The following is a 14,816-nucleotide window of genomic DNA, read 5'->3' as shown; positions in this document are numbered from 1 at the left end:
ACAAATAAATGGTCACTCAGTGAAGCTACTTTTAGACACAGGTTGCGACATATCAATTATCAACGAAGTGACCTGGAAGAGAATTGGTGGTCCAAAACTAAGAAAAACACAAAAAATTGCAAAAGGTGTTTCCGGAGAGCGATTAAAATTCATGGGAGAATTTAATTGTAGTGTTTCTCGTGGATCGAAAACTTTTTCCTCAAACCTTTCAGTTGTTCCAGGAATAAATTCTTGCCTTTTTGGAATTGATTGTTTTGTTTGATTTATGGGAGCTACCCATAAATTCATTTTGCAATAATGTAAGAGCGTTGGAAAAGAAAAATTCCAAACAAAATGACCATTTTCTGGCAGTGTTAAAAAGTGAATTCCTCAAAGTTTTTTCAGAGGGATTAGGAGTGTGCACCAAAACTGAAGTAAATTTTAAATTAAAACAGAATGTGAAACCTGTTTTTAGACCAAAAAGAAATATGCCTTTTTCTTCAAAAGAAGATATTGAAATTGAACTAAAAAGACTACAGAAGAATGGTGTTGTCGAAAAAGTTGACTATTCTGAGTGGGCGAGCCCCACTGTGTATGTTAAAAAGAAAAATAAGAAGATTCGGGTATGTGCCGATTTTTCTACAGGCCTTAATGACTGTCTGATGGATCATAGTTATCCACTTCCATCTCCTGAAGACATTTTTACAAAGCTGAATGGAGGTAGAATTTTCTCCAAAATCGACTTATCGGAAGCTTACCTTCAGGTAAAAGTCAGTGAAGAATGTTCTAAGTATGTGTATCAATACCCATCTAGGACTTTTCCGACTAAAAAGACTTCCTTTTGGATTAAAAGTGGCCCCAGCACTATTTCAGCAAATAATGGATACGATGCTTGCTGATTTAGGTATTGCAATCGCATATTTGGATGACATCCTTGTCAAAAGTAAAAATATACAGGACCATAAGGAACACATCAGAGCAGTTTTCCAAAGAATTGAGGAATTTGGTTTCAAGTTAAGTGCCGAAAAATGTGAATTCTTTTTAAAACAGATAAAATATCTTGGTCAAATTATCGACAGCCAAGGCAGAAGACCGGATCCTCAGAGAACAGAAGCAATCGAGAGGATGCCAGCACCCAATAATGTTGCCCAGTTACAATCTTTTTGGGGTTTGGCTCAATATTATGCTATTTATATTCCAAACATGCATAAGTTGAGAGCACCATTGAATGATTTGTTAAAAAACGGACAAAAGTGGATTTGGTCAAAAGAATGCCAAAATGCGTTTGAAGATATTAAGAAATGCCTGCTATCAGATTTAGCTCTAGCACATTTTGATCCACAGAAAGAATTGATTGTTACATCAGATGCAAGTGACTACGGAGTAGGAGCAGTTCTTCTCCATAAACTTGAAGATGGATCAACAAAGCCAATAGCCTATGCATCCAGATCACTTTTGCCGGCTGAAAGAAACTATTCTCAAATTGAAAAAGAAAGCTTGGCGATTATTTATGCCATTAAAAAATTCCATAGATTTATTCATGGAAGGATGTTTACTTTGCAAACCGACCACAAACCCTTATTGACTATGTTTGCTGACATGGAGTACATTAAAGGAGCTGTATGTCTCGGCCAGCTGTGCAGATAAATGCATACGACTTGGCTGAAATAGCCCAGGCACAGAAAGTCATACACTAATTTGAAAGAATACTGTGTGTCAAGCGAAGTCGGCTCAGTCCTATGCGACACTTACACTAAGTACCCCAGACAATTTATCCCAAAAGAGCTTCGTCAAGCTATTTTCAACAGTTTACATAGCTTGGTGCATCCTGGTACTGAAGCATCTATAAAACTGGACAAGTCCAGATACTTTTGGCCTAGTTTAGATAAAACGATTAAACAATTCTGTGCAGAATGTGTAGTGTGTCAACAATCAAAAATTCACAGACACACAAAGTCTGCAGTCCAAGAATTTGAGTTACCATCTGTATGTTTCCAGACAGTACATATCGATATTGTTGGACCCCTGCCCTTAACGCGCAATGAATCCGGCCCTTACCTGAGCTCTTACAAATATGTGCTTACCTGCATCGATCGTGCAACTCGTTGGATTGAAGTACAACCTATGCCTGAGATAACTGGCACAGTCGGTAGCAGAAGTGTTTATCAATGCATGGATATCTCGATTTGGAATCCCACTGCATGTTGTAACTGACAGAGGTAGTCAGTTTGAGAACGAATTGTTCCAGGAATTAGCCAAGGTAGTAGGTTTTTACCGATTTAGGACAACTTTGTATCACCCTCAAAGTAACAGGATGATCAAAAGAACACACTGTACCCTTAAAGCGGCAATAATGGCTCAAAAAGAATCATGGATGAAAGCAGTGATTCTGCTAGGTATACGTAGCACCCCTAATCAATCAGACTTTTCCCCTTTTACATCTGTTACTGGAGCTCTGATATTGATTCCTCAGCAGTTGATACACAAGCAGAGAGTAGGAGAAACTCCAGTTAATAACCAGTACATACGTAATTTGTGTGAATGGATGTCCCAAATTGGTGTACTCAACAATGGAAAAGGATATATCCATGACAGTCCCAAAACATTTATACCAAAAGGTTTATCTTCCTGTGAAAAATATGGCTCAGAGTTGATCGAGTTAGGAAACCATTAGAAGCACCGTACTCAGGTCCTTATAAAGTTTTTACTCTATCAGATAAGCATTATCAGATCGATATGAACAACGGTACTCATATACACGTACCAATAGATAGATTAAAGCTGTACATAGAACCAACTAGTATTAATAAAATTAGACCGACTGAGAAGGCACAGACAAATGACGGTGCTACTAATGATAAATTATTAAGACAGACGATACCGACAAAGTTGAAGATAAAATTGCTGACACATATAAGTCTAGATCTGGTAGGAAAGTAATATGGAAAAAGAAAAATGAGTACTTTTATTTTTAAACAAATTTAGGCAATACACATATTTAATAATTCTGTGGAGGGTACTTACCTCTGTTATTTGGAGGGGGATTCATGTAGTGAACTACTACTATGATGCTGCTACGGTATGCTTCCCTTATTTCTCTTTTTCCCTACTCTTCTACTTTTCCCTTCCTTTCTTCTCTCAACGTCACCAGAGGTTTCAGCCAATAAGAATAGAGGACTCCCTTGGAGGGAGATACAAAGAAGAAATCTGTCTTAGATATGCGGGAATGATAGAAGCATCAACATGCAACAAACCAGTTTCCTTGGGTAAAGACTTTTATCGAAGAAAATGTACTATCCTTTTTGTACCCTATATCTTGGAAATCTTTATAAAACATCATCAATCCTAAAGTCTTGTCGCACTTAATTATAACCCGATGTTTTCTTTTCCACAACCGTTCTTTTTCAGCACTCTTGGTCTCTCTGTAATGTCGGAGGTGCCTCAAAAAAGGGACCGACCGAAATGGTGACCCTTTTTCAAACGTCGTTAAAAGCTATGGCAACCATATTTTTAGCTTTACCTCTCATGGAATGTTATAGATTGAAACACAGTGAAATGTTATTTGGTGTTAGTGCACTTATTGATCCGTGCTATTTTTAAATAGTATTTTCAAGTTTAATTAAAGTTTACGACACCTGGTTTTATTAAATTGTTAGGTGAAAGTACCCGCGCTATTTTTAAATAGTATTTTCAAGTTCAATTGACGTTTACGATACCTGTTTTTATTAAATTGTTAGGTGAAAGTACAGAATAGGTACACAACACCCTCCCGTCCCCATGTTAAGAATGTCATTATTTCAGCACGGCTCAATAAGTGCATGAGTACCTTTTATGTTTTTGAATAAAATAAAAACTACTTGAGAAATCTAATTTTGGTTTTTATAATTATTAAAAATAAAAAATAAAAATTTAAATTTTTCAAATCATGTTTTTTTCCCAAAGCTTATTGGGATTTTTTTTAATTACCATATTTTTCATAAACATGCTCTAAAAATGTTTCAAAATTATCTAATATTTTTTCACTTTTCATGTTATAAACCTCTCTACAAATGGCCTCATCGACATGAGACCATTTCATTTCTCCTACTGATCTCGATATGTATTTCAGTCTTCTTTTAATACAAGACCAGTAGGCTTCAATATTGTTGGTGCAAATACCAGTAAGTGGATCCACAAAATTTTGTGATTGGTTTATAGTCCCGTGCTTAATGACCGTAACTAAATCAATGTTGATGTTGTTTGAAGAATGCTATATATAGAAATTACGTATGAAATATAATGTCTCCGTTGACAGAAGTATCCTATCATGATCATAATATTTCTTGAACAGAAGAGGTGTACCCATGGCCTTTATATTTCTTTGGTCATTGGAAGTTGCACACACAGACAAACACACACATGAACGCTATTATTTTATATATATATATATATATACTTTTAATTGTGATTTTCCATGTCTCACTGACTTTAGCAAATAAGGTGTAAACCGTTATAATTAATTGCTAATATTTTCTCCTCTGAAGAGATGGTAGACATCAAAATCCTATAGGATAAGGAGTTATAATATATCAAATGTATTCTTTGTCTTACATGGAATAATTAAAATCTTTTGATTTGAAATTTAACCATTTCACGTCATAAAATTTTAAAATTTATTGAATCACTAAAATTTGATTAATTTGCTCTATCTTGTATATCAAGCAATTTTTATTTAGATGGGATAGTCCTTATAGAATATTACTGCCAATAATATTTTGTAAAACCTATAATCACAGGTTTCCATACCAGTTGATTGTTAGATAATTTTATTCTGGAGTATATATATGTTTACAAAAAGAAATTTGTTGTGGGCTTGCTATTAGAAACTTCTGATTCCCCAGACACTTTCTGTAATGACTTCTCTGGAATAAACACAAGTCTCAAATAATCCAAGCTCTTTATCTCAGTACTCTTCCAGGACATCACCCTCTCATCTCCTGCCTTTTAATAGAAATTATCTTCCTACATGGTAAGATCACATCATTTTATCAATATGACAGTCTCAGATATAATCTATAATAAACACATGTAAACAATGTCGCTTATCTCTGTAACCAAGAAATACATTAAACCAAAGTTCTCCAGTAACAGTTCTAGAACAGGCAGAAACTAAAACTGCCATACCCTGTGTCTCTTTTACAAGATTGGACATTTTTATATTGGAATCATTTATCAATGTTCGATAACAGGACTAATGAGTGGTGTACATGGTTTGAATCCACAACAGTGTTAATATTTTTAGGACTAAAACTAGTACAGTCTCTGGCAAAATGCTTAATAGAACCACATTTGAAGCAACACATTGTCCTACTTTGTCTGTCCGTTGGATTTGTTTTGTTTTCTTGATAGAATTTTTGGTCCCTTTGACTTCCGTTCCAATTGAAATTTACAGTTTCAATTTATCCCTTGATAGCGGAAACTTGTTTCGCATTCCAATGAAGAAATATCAGAAAACACTTTTTTAAAGTATCCTTCATTGCTGCATAAGTTAAACTTCCATGTTGTCCTTGCTAATTTTTCATTTTCTTACGATACATTCACTGCATTTAAAACATAAATGCTTGAACTCCTTTCAGCAAAGAAATTCTGCATTTGCATAATATATAGATCACTTCATACCCTAAAAAAAATTCCAGCGAAAACCAGCCGTGGTTCTCTCCAGAATGTGCTGCTGCCATTGCGCACAGAAATCAGTATTTCCATTGCTTCCAATGTAATAGATGTACTGAGACTAAAACCGCCTTCAGAACTGCCAGAGTAATAAAAAGAGTAATAACGATTGCGAGAATCCATCAAGTCCAAAGTAGCTGAACAGCGGCTTGGTTCCCACCAGTTTTGGCAAAGAGGGTCCTGAATAGAAACGTGTGTTCTATCCCAACCATCATCTATGGACCTGAGTTAATCTTGTTAGCATTGGACAAAGTCAAACTCTTTGCAAAGAACTTTGCAGTTAATTCTACCCTACACAATCAGGCCTCCCACCTCGTATTTCCTCCTGTGTCTGAAAACACGCTATGCAACATACAAATATCTGTGCATGATGTTGCCAAGCTAATCAAAAATTTTGATTCCAGTAAAGCAACTGGCCTTGACAGCATTCAAATTATAGTGTTGAAAAAGCTTCAACCAGACGTAGCTTCCATACTTACAAAGCTGTTTAAGCATTATCTTTAAGAGAATTGCTTCCCAACACTCTGGAAAACCTTATCAGTATGTCCCATATTTAAAAATTCAGGTGATCGGTCATCTCCCTATCATTACAGACCAGTCAGTCTTTTCTGCATCATGAGTACGACTGTGACAAGATATTAACTGATATCTACTTGAGGGAATATTCTCTTGTAATAGCCCTAGTCATGAGTAGTTGTGTTAAATAAAGAAGTAGTCCACAACCTCAGCAAAAATAACCTTCCCAGTAAGATGCAATATGGTTTCCGTTCTGCTAGATCTACAGCAGATGTACTAACAGTTATATCTCATAGGATTAGCAAATCTTTCGACAGAGGCTTCCTTTCTAGCCTTTGATAGGGTATGATGTCTACTCCACAAGATCTCCAGCTACAGTATAGCTGGAAATGCCTTTTCAATTATTAAATCATTTCTTGCTGATAGGTTCATAAGAGTAGTGGTTGATGGGCGAAAATCAGAAGCTCACAGTTTTAATGCTGAAGACCCTTAGGGGTCCATCCTGGACCCAACTCTCTTCCTGATCTACATCAATGATCTCCCAAATCACATCCTAAGATTATTTGTAGACATTTATGCTGACGGCACTACCATCTATAGCAACGCTTCAAAGGCCATAAATGATCAAGTTATCTCTGATTCTGTCTCCTCTAATCTGGAGCATGTGGTGCAATGAGGAAAGAGGTGGCTGGTTACTTTTAAACCAAGCTTCCATCTTGACAGCATCAATGCTCTGATCCTTGTCTGGCATCAATTGAAATGAAAGTCTCTCATCTTAGGGAAGTTCCATGTCTGACCTTTACTCCTGATCTGAAATTGAACGCATACATCAAATGCATTGCCAAGGCTACCAGAAAAATCTATCACTCCAATAGATATCTCACTGTTGATGCAATTCTCTACCTATATATAGCCAAGTACGTCCAAGGATGGAATAGTGTTGCCACATTTGGGCAGAAGCTGCTAGAAGCACCTTATCCTTGACAGGGTTCAAAATAGACTTTGTAGCCTAGTGGAGGATGGCCTTTTCTCTTCCATGCAACCCCTTCCCCACAAAAGAGACATTACAATCCTGTCTCTGCTTTATCGTTATTTTCATGGAAGTGATCATCTGAGCTCCAATCTATGGTCTCTCCCCCTTGCCTGTCTTTTACAAAAAACACTGTTGTTGTTAGCGTCCTTCCATCTAGATAGACGATGGAGAATCATGCCCGAATGTTGTCATGAGTGGTGGCAACTGCTGCTGTGTCTGTTATGCTGCTGCTGCTGTCCTTTTGCACCTGTCTCTCTTCTCCTCCCACTGTTCATTTCTTTTCTCCTTGCTCAGCCAGACACACTTCTTGATTTTGACCCTCCAGGAGTCTCGGTCTGCAGCATAGGATTCAAGGTCAACAGGGTTGATGGTGCCAGATTTTAAGTCCCTTTTGCAAACATCCGTAAATTTGAGTTGTCTACCAGTTGGTCTGTTGCCAGACGAGAGCTCACCATACAGGATGTCTTTGGGGATTCGGCCATCCTCTGTGCGAATGACATACCCTAGCCAGTGCAGACGTCTCTGGGATAGGAGGGAAAATATGCTTGGAAGATTTGCTTTGACAAGATCATTTTTGTTTGAAATGCAGTCTGCCATGAAAGAAGTAGTCCACAACCTCAGCAAAAATAACCTTCCCAGTAAAATGCAATATGGTTTCCGTTCTGCTAGATCTACAGCAGATGTACTAACAGTTATATCTCATAGGATTAGCAAATCTTTCGACAGAGGCCTAAGATCTTTCTGAGATTGTGCAGATGAAAGGCGTTCAGTCTGTGCTCTTTATGCTTATAGAGGACCCATGTCTTATTGCAGTAGAGTAAGATGCTGAGAACACAGGCTTGATATATCTTCATCTTTGTGTTTATGGTCAGCATGTTGTTACTCCACGCTCTCTTGATCAGGTGGGCCATAGCTGTTGCTGCTTTCCCAATGCGGATGTTTAGCTCAGCGTCCAGTGAGAGGTTGTTGGAAATAATGGAACCTATCTAGTGTGTGATCACCAATGGATATGCAGAGGACGTTGCTGACATCTTGAGTCATGATATTTGTTTCCTTGAGGCTTATTTTCAGACCAAACTCGTTAGAATCATGGGCTAGGCGCTCAATGAGTTGTTAGAGGTCTTCCTTAAAATGGGCCGTAAATGCTGCATCATTTGCGAACAGTATTACCCTGATGAGGGCTATGCGGACTTTAGTTTTGGCACGTAGACGGGCAAGGTTGAAAAGGCTTCCATCTCCTCTTGTGCAAATATAGATGCCAACTTCAGTTTCATGAAAAGCGTATAGTAGCAGAAGTGAGAAAAAAATGCCAAAAAGAGTTTGGGCAAGAACACAACCCTGTTTCACACCACTGAGGATGGGAGAAGATTCCGATAGTGATTCATTGAATTTGACGGAGCCCTTTATGTCTTCATGAAAAGAGGTTATCATTTTCAGGAGTTTGGGGGGGACATCCTATTTTTTGTAGTAGCACAAAGAGACCGTTCCTGCTAACCAGGTCAAATGCCTTTGTGAGATCAATAAAAGCGAGGTACAGTGGTTTCCTCTGCTCTCAGCACTTCTCCGGTAGTTGTCGTAATGAGAATACCATGTCAACAGTTGACCTTTCTGCTCTAAAACCATATTGCGCCTCTAGGTAAACTCTCTCTGCAAGTGGCTGGAGTCATTTCAATACAACATGAGTGAAGACCTTTCTGACAACGCCGAGCAGAGAGATGCCACAATAATTATTACAATCACCACGATCACCTTTATTTTTGTAAAGCGTTGTAATGTTGGTTTCACACGTCTTACGGAACCGAACCCTCCTCCCAACACTGGAGCAGAAGTTGATAGAGATGATCAAGGAGAACTGTATTTTTGCTGGCCTTGATGATTTCAGGTGGAATGCCATCACCACCTGGAGCTTTACCACTAACAAGGGTATCAATGGCTTTAGTGAGTTTGTCAGGGGAAGGGTGATTATCCAGCTCATCCATGGCTGACAGGAGTGGGATGCCTTCAATTGCTGCGTTAATGACGATATTCTCATGTGAGTATAGCTGCTGATAGTATTCAGCCCATCTCTCCAATTGCTTTTCACAGTTTGTGATGATGTTGCCTGATTCTGACTTCAGTGGTGCAGTCTTAACTATCCTTCGGCCAAAGGCCACCTTCAGTCCCGCATCCCACGAATGTTTCTGCCGTCAGCAAAAAGTTGGATGCTGCTACATAGGTTAAGTATTTGTTGGTGCAGCGTCGGGCAGTCTTCTGGGCATCACTTTTGGCTTTTTCGGAAGGGTCTCTTTTATACTCAAGCAGCACAACACAGCTGAAATAACTGGCTCTAGTACAGTGATCTTTGCTACAAATCAGTCTGGATTCTTCTTCTCCTGCTTACCAAAGGTGTCCATAGCAGAGCTGTAGATGCCTCACAAATGTGTCCCCATTTCTCTTTCACTGTATTGGTTGGACAGTTTTTTAAGGCTTCCTGGAGAGTCTGAAAAGCGCGCGCACACATTGGGAAAGGAAGTGAAGGTGGGGGTCATCCTTTTTGCTTGGCATTGTGGATTTTCTTAGATTTGATAAAGACTTTAGCTGCAACTAGCGTGTGGTCAGTATCGCAATCTGCATTGTGGTAGCTGCGAGTATTTTGAACACAATTCAGCAAGTTTCTTCTGGTGATGACAAGATCCAGTTGGTACCAATGGCGGGACCGGAGGTGCTGCCAGGACACTCTGTGATATGGTTTTGTTTGGAAGAATGTGTTTGTGATGAATAAATCATTGAATGTACACAGCTCGAGAAGTCTCTGTCCATTTTTGTTCATCTTGCTGATGTCAAAATGACCGATGCAAGCCAGGAGTCATGGTCAGCTCTGATATGGGCATTGAAATCACCAAAGAGGTATAGTTTAATTGGGGCAGGAATTGTCTTTATTGTGCTCTCTAGCTCCTCGTAGAACTCGTCTTTTACCTCAGCACTAGAGTTGAGAGTGGGAGCGTAATTACTCAGGATATTTACTGGACCTAATTTGCTGGAGAGACACATAGGGAGGATTCTTGGTGTGCCTTTGGCTGGAAGTTCAACTGCGGATAGTAGGCTGTTTTTCACTACCAGTCCAACACCGTGTAAGCGTGGCTCCTCTGGTTCCTTGCCTTGCCAGAAAAAAGTATAATCCTGTTTTCTGATGCTGTCACTGTCTGCGACTCTTGTCTCCTGCAATGTCAATGTTGAACCTCTTTGACTCGCAGTTATTGATAGCTGTTTTTCTTGCATCGTCAATATGCTGGAGATCATTTGAAAGTCTAGGGCACATGATCCTAACGTTCCAAGTTGCCAGTCTCAGCGCTGGCGGCTTTGAAAATTTTAAAGATTTAGTTTTGGCAGGTGCACAGTTTCTGATCTGCTTTTAAGATTTTGTCCTAGCTCCAGTCACCCAATGAAGTAAACAGACCATGGTGAGTCAGCATCTAATTGACTGGGGGCTGCTCAGCTTAAGGCAGGTAATTATGTTTATTATATTATGTTTCGATGATCCCTCCCACCGTCGGAGACAACCCGTAGCATCCAAGCTTACGCCAATATGCTCAAGACTTATAATTCGTAACTGCTGCTTCCCATGTTGTTTCTGTCGCTGAAGCAGTGGTAATGAAGTGTCCTCTCCAGGTGCGAGCCTGGGCAAAAATGTATGGAGGTCCTAATCTGCCCAGTACTTAAGACTCCTCTCTCGACCCCACTAGTGTGTTCCAAAGGAAAGCAGAGCAGTAGGTTTGGCACCAGTTTGGTTACAGGAGTTTGCCAAAGTCAGTTGGCACAGCACACTGATCCACCTTTGGGGCTCCTACTGATTTGGTTTACTCCTCTACACTTGGCCATTGGATCATTAATCTCAACCGCCTTCCAGCCATTTACTATTTGGGGTATAGGGGGCACTGGGTAGGGGTAGTACCTTTGGCAGCTTGGCTCCTAATCTCTCATGTGCTAACTCCAAGCATCACACCCTGGTACACCATTTCAGCTGGTGGTGGTGGGGGGGTTGATGTTTATACTGCACCACTAATCTAGGTGGAGGAAAAACACTAGTCTAGTTGAAATCACTATCAATAATTTCTCCCACTCTTTATCTGTGCCTAAACCTAAATGTAGATTTCATAAACAAAGCTTCTTTCTTAGAATTGCATTACTATGGAACTTTCTTTCATTTCCCTGCTTTCTAACTGACTATATTATGGTCGTCTTCAAGTCCAATGTGAACAAGTTCTTGATGAGCCGTCCCTTTAAGTAATCCAATTTACCAAATTTTCGCTACTAATTATTACTACGATATTGTCCCATTGACTACTGTACTTATCCTCGAGTGGTCTCTGAGCCTTGATAAGTGTTGACACCTGTGTAAAAAAAAAAAAAATTTGCTAGCCACTCTTTTATCTGCTAAGAGTAACTATTTTACTTTTGAACTTGAAATGTATTTGCCTATGAAAATTTTCATGAATTCCTATATGCACAACTTTTTAATAGACAGTGATCAAAGACCAATTGCAAAATCCCACCCAGAATACAACTAGTTATCGGCAAATGACATGCATCTACAGAAGTATAATTTTAAAATCGAATACATTCAACTAATGCATGTTTTTTTTTTTTAATTCAATTTTCACCCCAAACAAGGCACAGTGCCACTTTGAAATAGGAGGCTACTATCGGGGACATAAGATATGAAGGGAGATGAGTAGCAAGATGTTTATTCACATTACACTTGAACTTCTGTATGTGAGTACAGTTGGGAAAGCAGAATCCCGGAAGGGAGTTTCAAAGTCTAGCAGTTCTGAGGAAGAAACTATTGGAGTAGAAGGCTTTCTTGCACTGAGGGATCTCTACTGTGAAGGGGTGGGATTTAGCTGCTTGTCGGGTTTGTCAGGGGTATTTACGTCGATGGGGTACGAGTGTTTGTAGTTCGTCAGAGGATTCACCATTAAAGTACTTGTAGAAAAGGCAGAGGGATGCAACATTGCGTCGATGGAACAGAGGCTGAAGCCTAGATGACAGTTCAGAACCTATCAAGTTGGCGACTCTCTTTTGAACCCTGTCCAGGAGTGAGAGACAAGTAGCAGATGCACCAGCCCAAATGTGACAACAGTACTCCACACATGGGCGACTGGTTGCCTTATAGAGGTACAGGATACTTTCAGGTGTAAGTAGTTTTCTAGCATGGTAGAGAGAGTCCACTTTCTTCGCAGCAGCCTTGGCAATGCTCTCAATGTATCGATTCCAGTTCATGATTCTTGTAAACATTAGGCTGAAGAGTTTAAAGGAAGTACTTTTGGGTAATGTGTTCTTTGCTATTGGTGGTAGAGAACGTTTCTTGTAATTATTGAAGGAAACAAGCTTAGTCTTCGTAGCATTGAATGTGACCATCCATTTTTGTCCCCATTCCACTACAGAGTGGAGATCATTTTCTAGTGTTTCTGCCATTTCCTTAGATATGTGTTCATTTTTTTTCCTGTCATGCCTGTTATAGAGAGTTGTGTCATCTGCAAATATACCCATCTCAGGAACAATTTTATCAGGGAGGTCATTTATGAATATCAGAAACAACAAATGCCCAAGGATAGACCCTTGAGGTACTCCTGCATTCATATCATATTGTTTAGATATACGACCGTCGAGAACAACCTGGATTTTTCTCTTACTTAAGAAGGTAATTCATTCACATAGATGATTAGACTCGAACTCAGTTAAAATGTGATAGCGTTTGTAAAATATATTTGTTGTCAATTCCTAAATTTGTAAATATTATTTTAACTTTTAAATGTTTTCCTTCTATTTTAGAAAGAAAAACTTGAAAAAACCGACTCTGGGGAGTATAAATGTTTTGTTAAGAATGATTTTGGAGTGGCTGTAACTGAGCCTATTTTGATCAATGTTTTGATTGGTAAGTAGAATCAAAATATATTACTATAATTTTATTCATTTTTTTTTTTTTATTTGGTTTATTTTATATGTGTTTAGGTTTCATGGTTTACCGTTTAGGGTCAGATATAAAAGGCAAACTTTGTAGCTACCGTATATTTCAGCGTATAAGACAACTGTCAGATAAGACACGGTACAAAATTGGAGCAAATATTAATAAATTTATCATATATCGGTTGTATAAGACGACTGCTAAATCATGAAACTATATTTCTTTAATCTAGGCTCGAAATTGCAACACCCAGTATCTTATGAAATATTGTTTTTTTTAAAGATGATTTTTAACTTTAAGGGTCGTCTTATATACCAAAATATACAGTATTTAAAATATTACATATAATAAACTCTTTTGTAAGCAAGATAAAATTATAAACTCATCATAATAATGAATTGTTGGTTAATGTTTGATTGCATATATTTAGCCTTTCCTTTCAATAAATGAATTTCTTTTTGAAATAAAAATGATTTAACAAATATAAAATGTTTGAATAATTATTTTATATTCAAGTCTAAAAGTTAGACTTCAGCAAGAACAGCTTGGAATTTTTGCTTTGGCAATAATTTTAAAGAGAAATATATTTCACTTTTAGTCAGCATATATTGTAAAGATTTTAGAAATTAAGAATAATATAACATGTGTAAAAGTCTTCATAATTATTCTTTTGTTAATCCAGAAACATTAGAAATTGTGGTACAACCCAAATCTTCGACAGTTGAGTTTGGAAAAATAGTTTTGCTTGAATGTAAAGCACATGGACCTCAGCCACTAATTTATCAATGGTATAAAGATGACATTTGCATTCCAGGTAGGTCTCTTCATAATAGAAAAAAATGGTCTTGTTGTTGAGCTGTACTTTTCTTTTGGGTTCATCAGATTAAATCACTCTGTTTCGTTTTTAGGAGCTAAATCAGATGAATACTTTATCAATGTTGAATCGCCATCTGATACTGGAATTTATTTTTGTAAAGTTTCCTGTCCCAATTTCCAAATGGAATGTGATTCGGATTTTGCTATTCTTCAAATTAAGAGTAATCTACATCAAGGACAGAAAAAATATTTTGGTAAGTTTGTTTCTAGTTTGACAATCATGTCATTTGCCAATAACTAGTTGTAAATCAATTGCAGTGATTCATTTACTCATTTGGATGTGATACCAGCATCAAAGACAATAATACAAATAGTTTTTGCATCTTTCACTTCGTATCTATTTTCAATTTCATTTCTCTCATCTCAGTACCTGTGCTGTTTAATTATCAAATGTTTACATCTTAAAAGTCCAACCTTTCTGACCTTTCTGCAATGCAATGATGATGATAATGACGACGATGACGGACAATGACGACGGACGACTCCCCCATCAATTTTGATGATCAGTGTCTAACAGTTTAATAATCAGTTTGAGTGTTTATGTTGGAGATGACATTTGTCCATCAAGTGATTTGCAAACAAGATCATAAGTCGAGCATGAGTGATGACAGAAATAGTTCGCATGTATCTTTGTTCTCAATCATTTTCTTTCAGTTTGTTGATATAATTTGCTTAAAAATTTATGAGTTTCTCCTGGCATGTGCATCTCCATTTATTGCTATCAAGTGCCAACTATTGAAAAGATTTAATTGGAATATT

The 14,816-nt window shown here is 37.9% G+C and overlaps 1 protein-coding gene across 6 annotated transcripts in view; it reads left to right on the top strand.

Moving 5' to 3' along the window:
- LOC145239861 (mucosa-associated lymphoid tissue lymphoma translocation protein 1-like) overlaps positions 1 to 14,816 on the top strand; it is a 754,570-nt gene that overhangs the window by 207,398 nt on the left and 532,356 nt on the right. For all 6 annotated transcript variants that reach the window (XM_080103424.1, XM_080103426.1, XM_080103427.1 and 3 more), the window contains exons 7-9: positions 13,049 to 13,151; positions 13,864 to 13,995; positions 14,090 to 14,251. In XM_080103424.1, the coding sequence (XP_079959550.1) occupies positions 13,049 to 13,151; positions 13,864 to 13,995; positions 14,090 to 14,251 (397 nt within the window). The remainder of the gene's footprint in view (positions 1 to 13,048; positions 13,152 to 13,863; positions 13,996 to 14,089; positions 14,252 to 14,816) is intronic.

This window comes from Euprymna scolopes, chromosome 19 (assembly GCF_053919585.1).
Source record: "Euprymna scolopes isolate OS-2025 chromosome 19, ASM5391958v1, whole genome shotgun sequence".
Taxonomy (NCBI): domain Eukaryota; kingdom Metazoa; phylum Mollusca; class Cephalopoda; order Sepiida; family Sepiolidae; genus Euprymna; species Euprymna scolopes.
The sequence above is the reverse complement of the archived record's forward strand: the minus strand, read 5'-3'. Positions and strand labels throughout refer to the sequence as shown.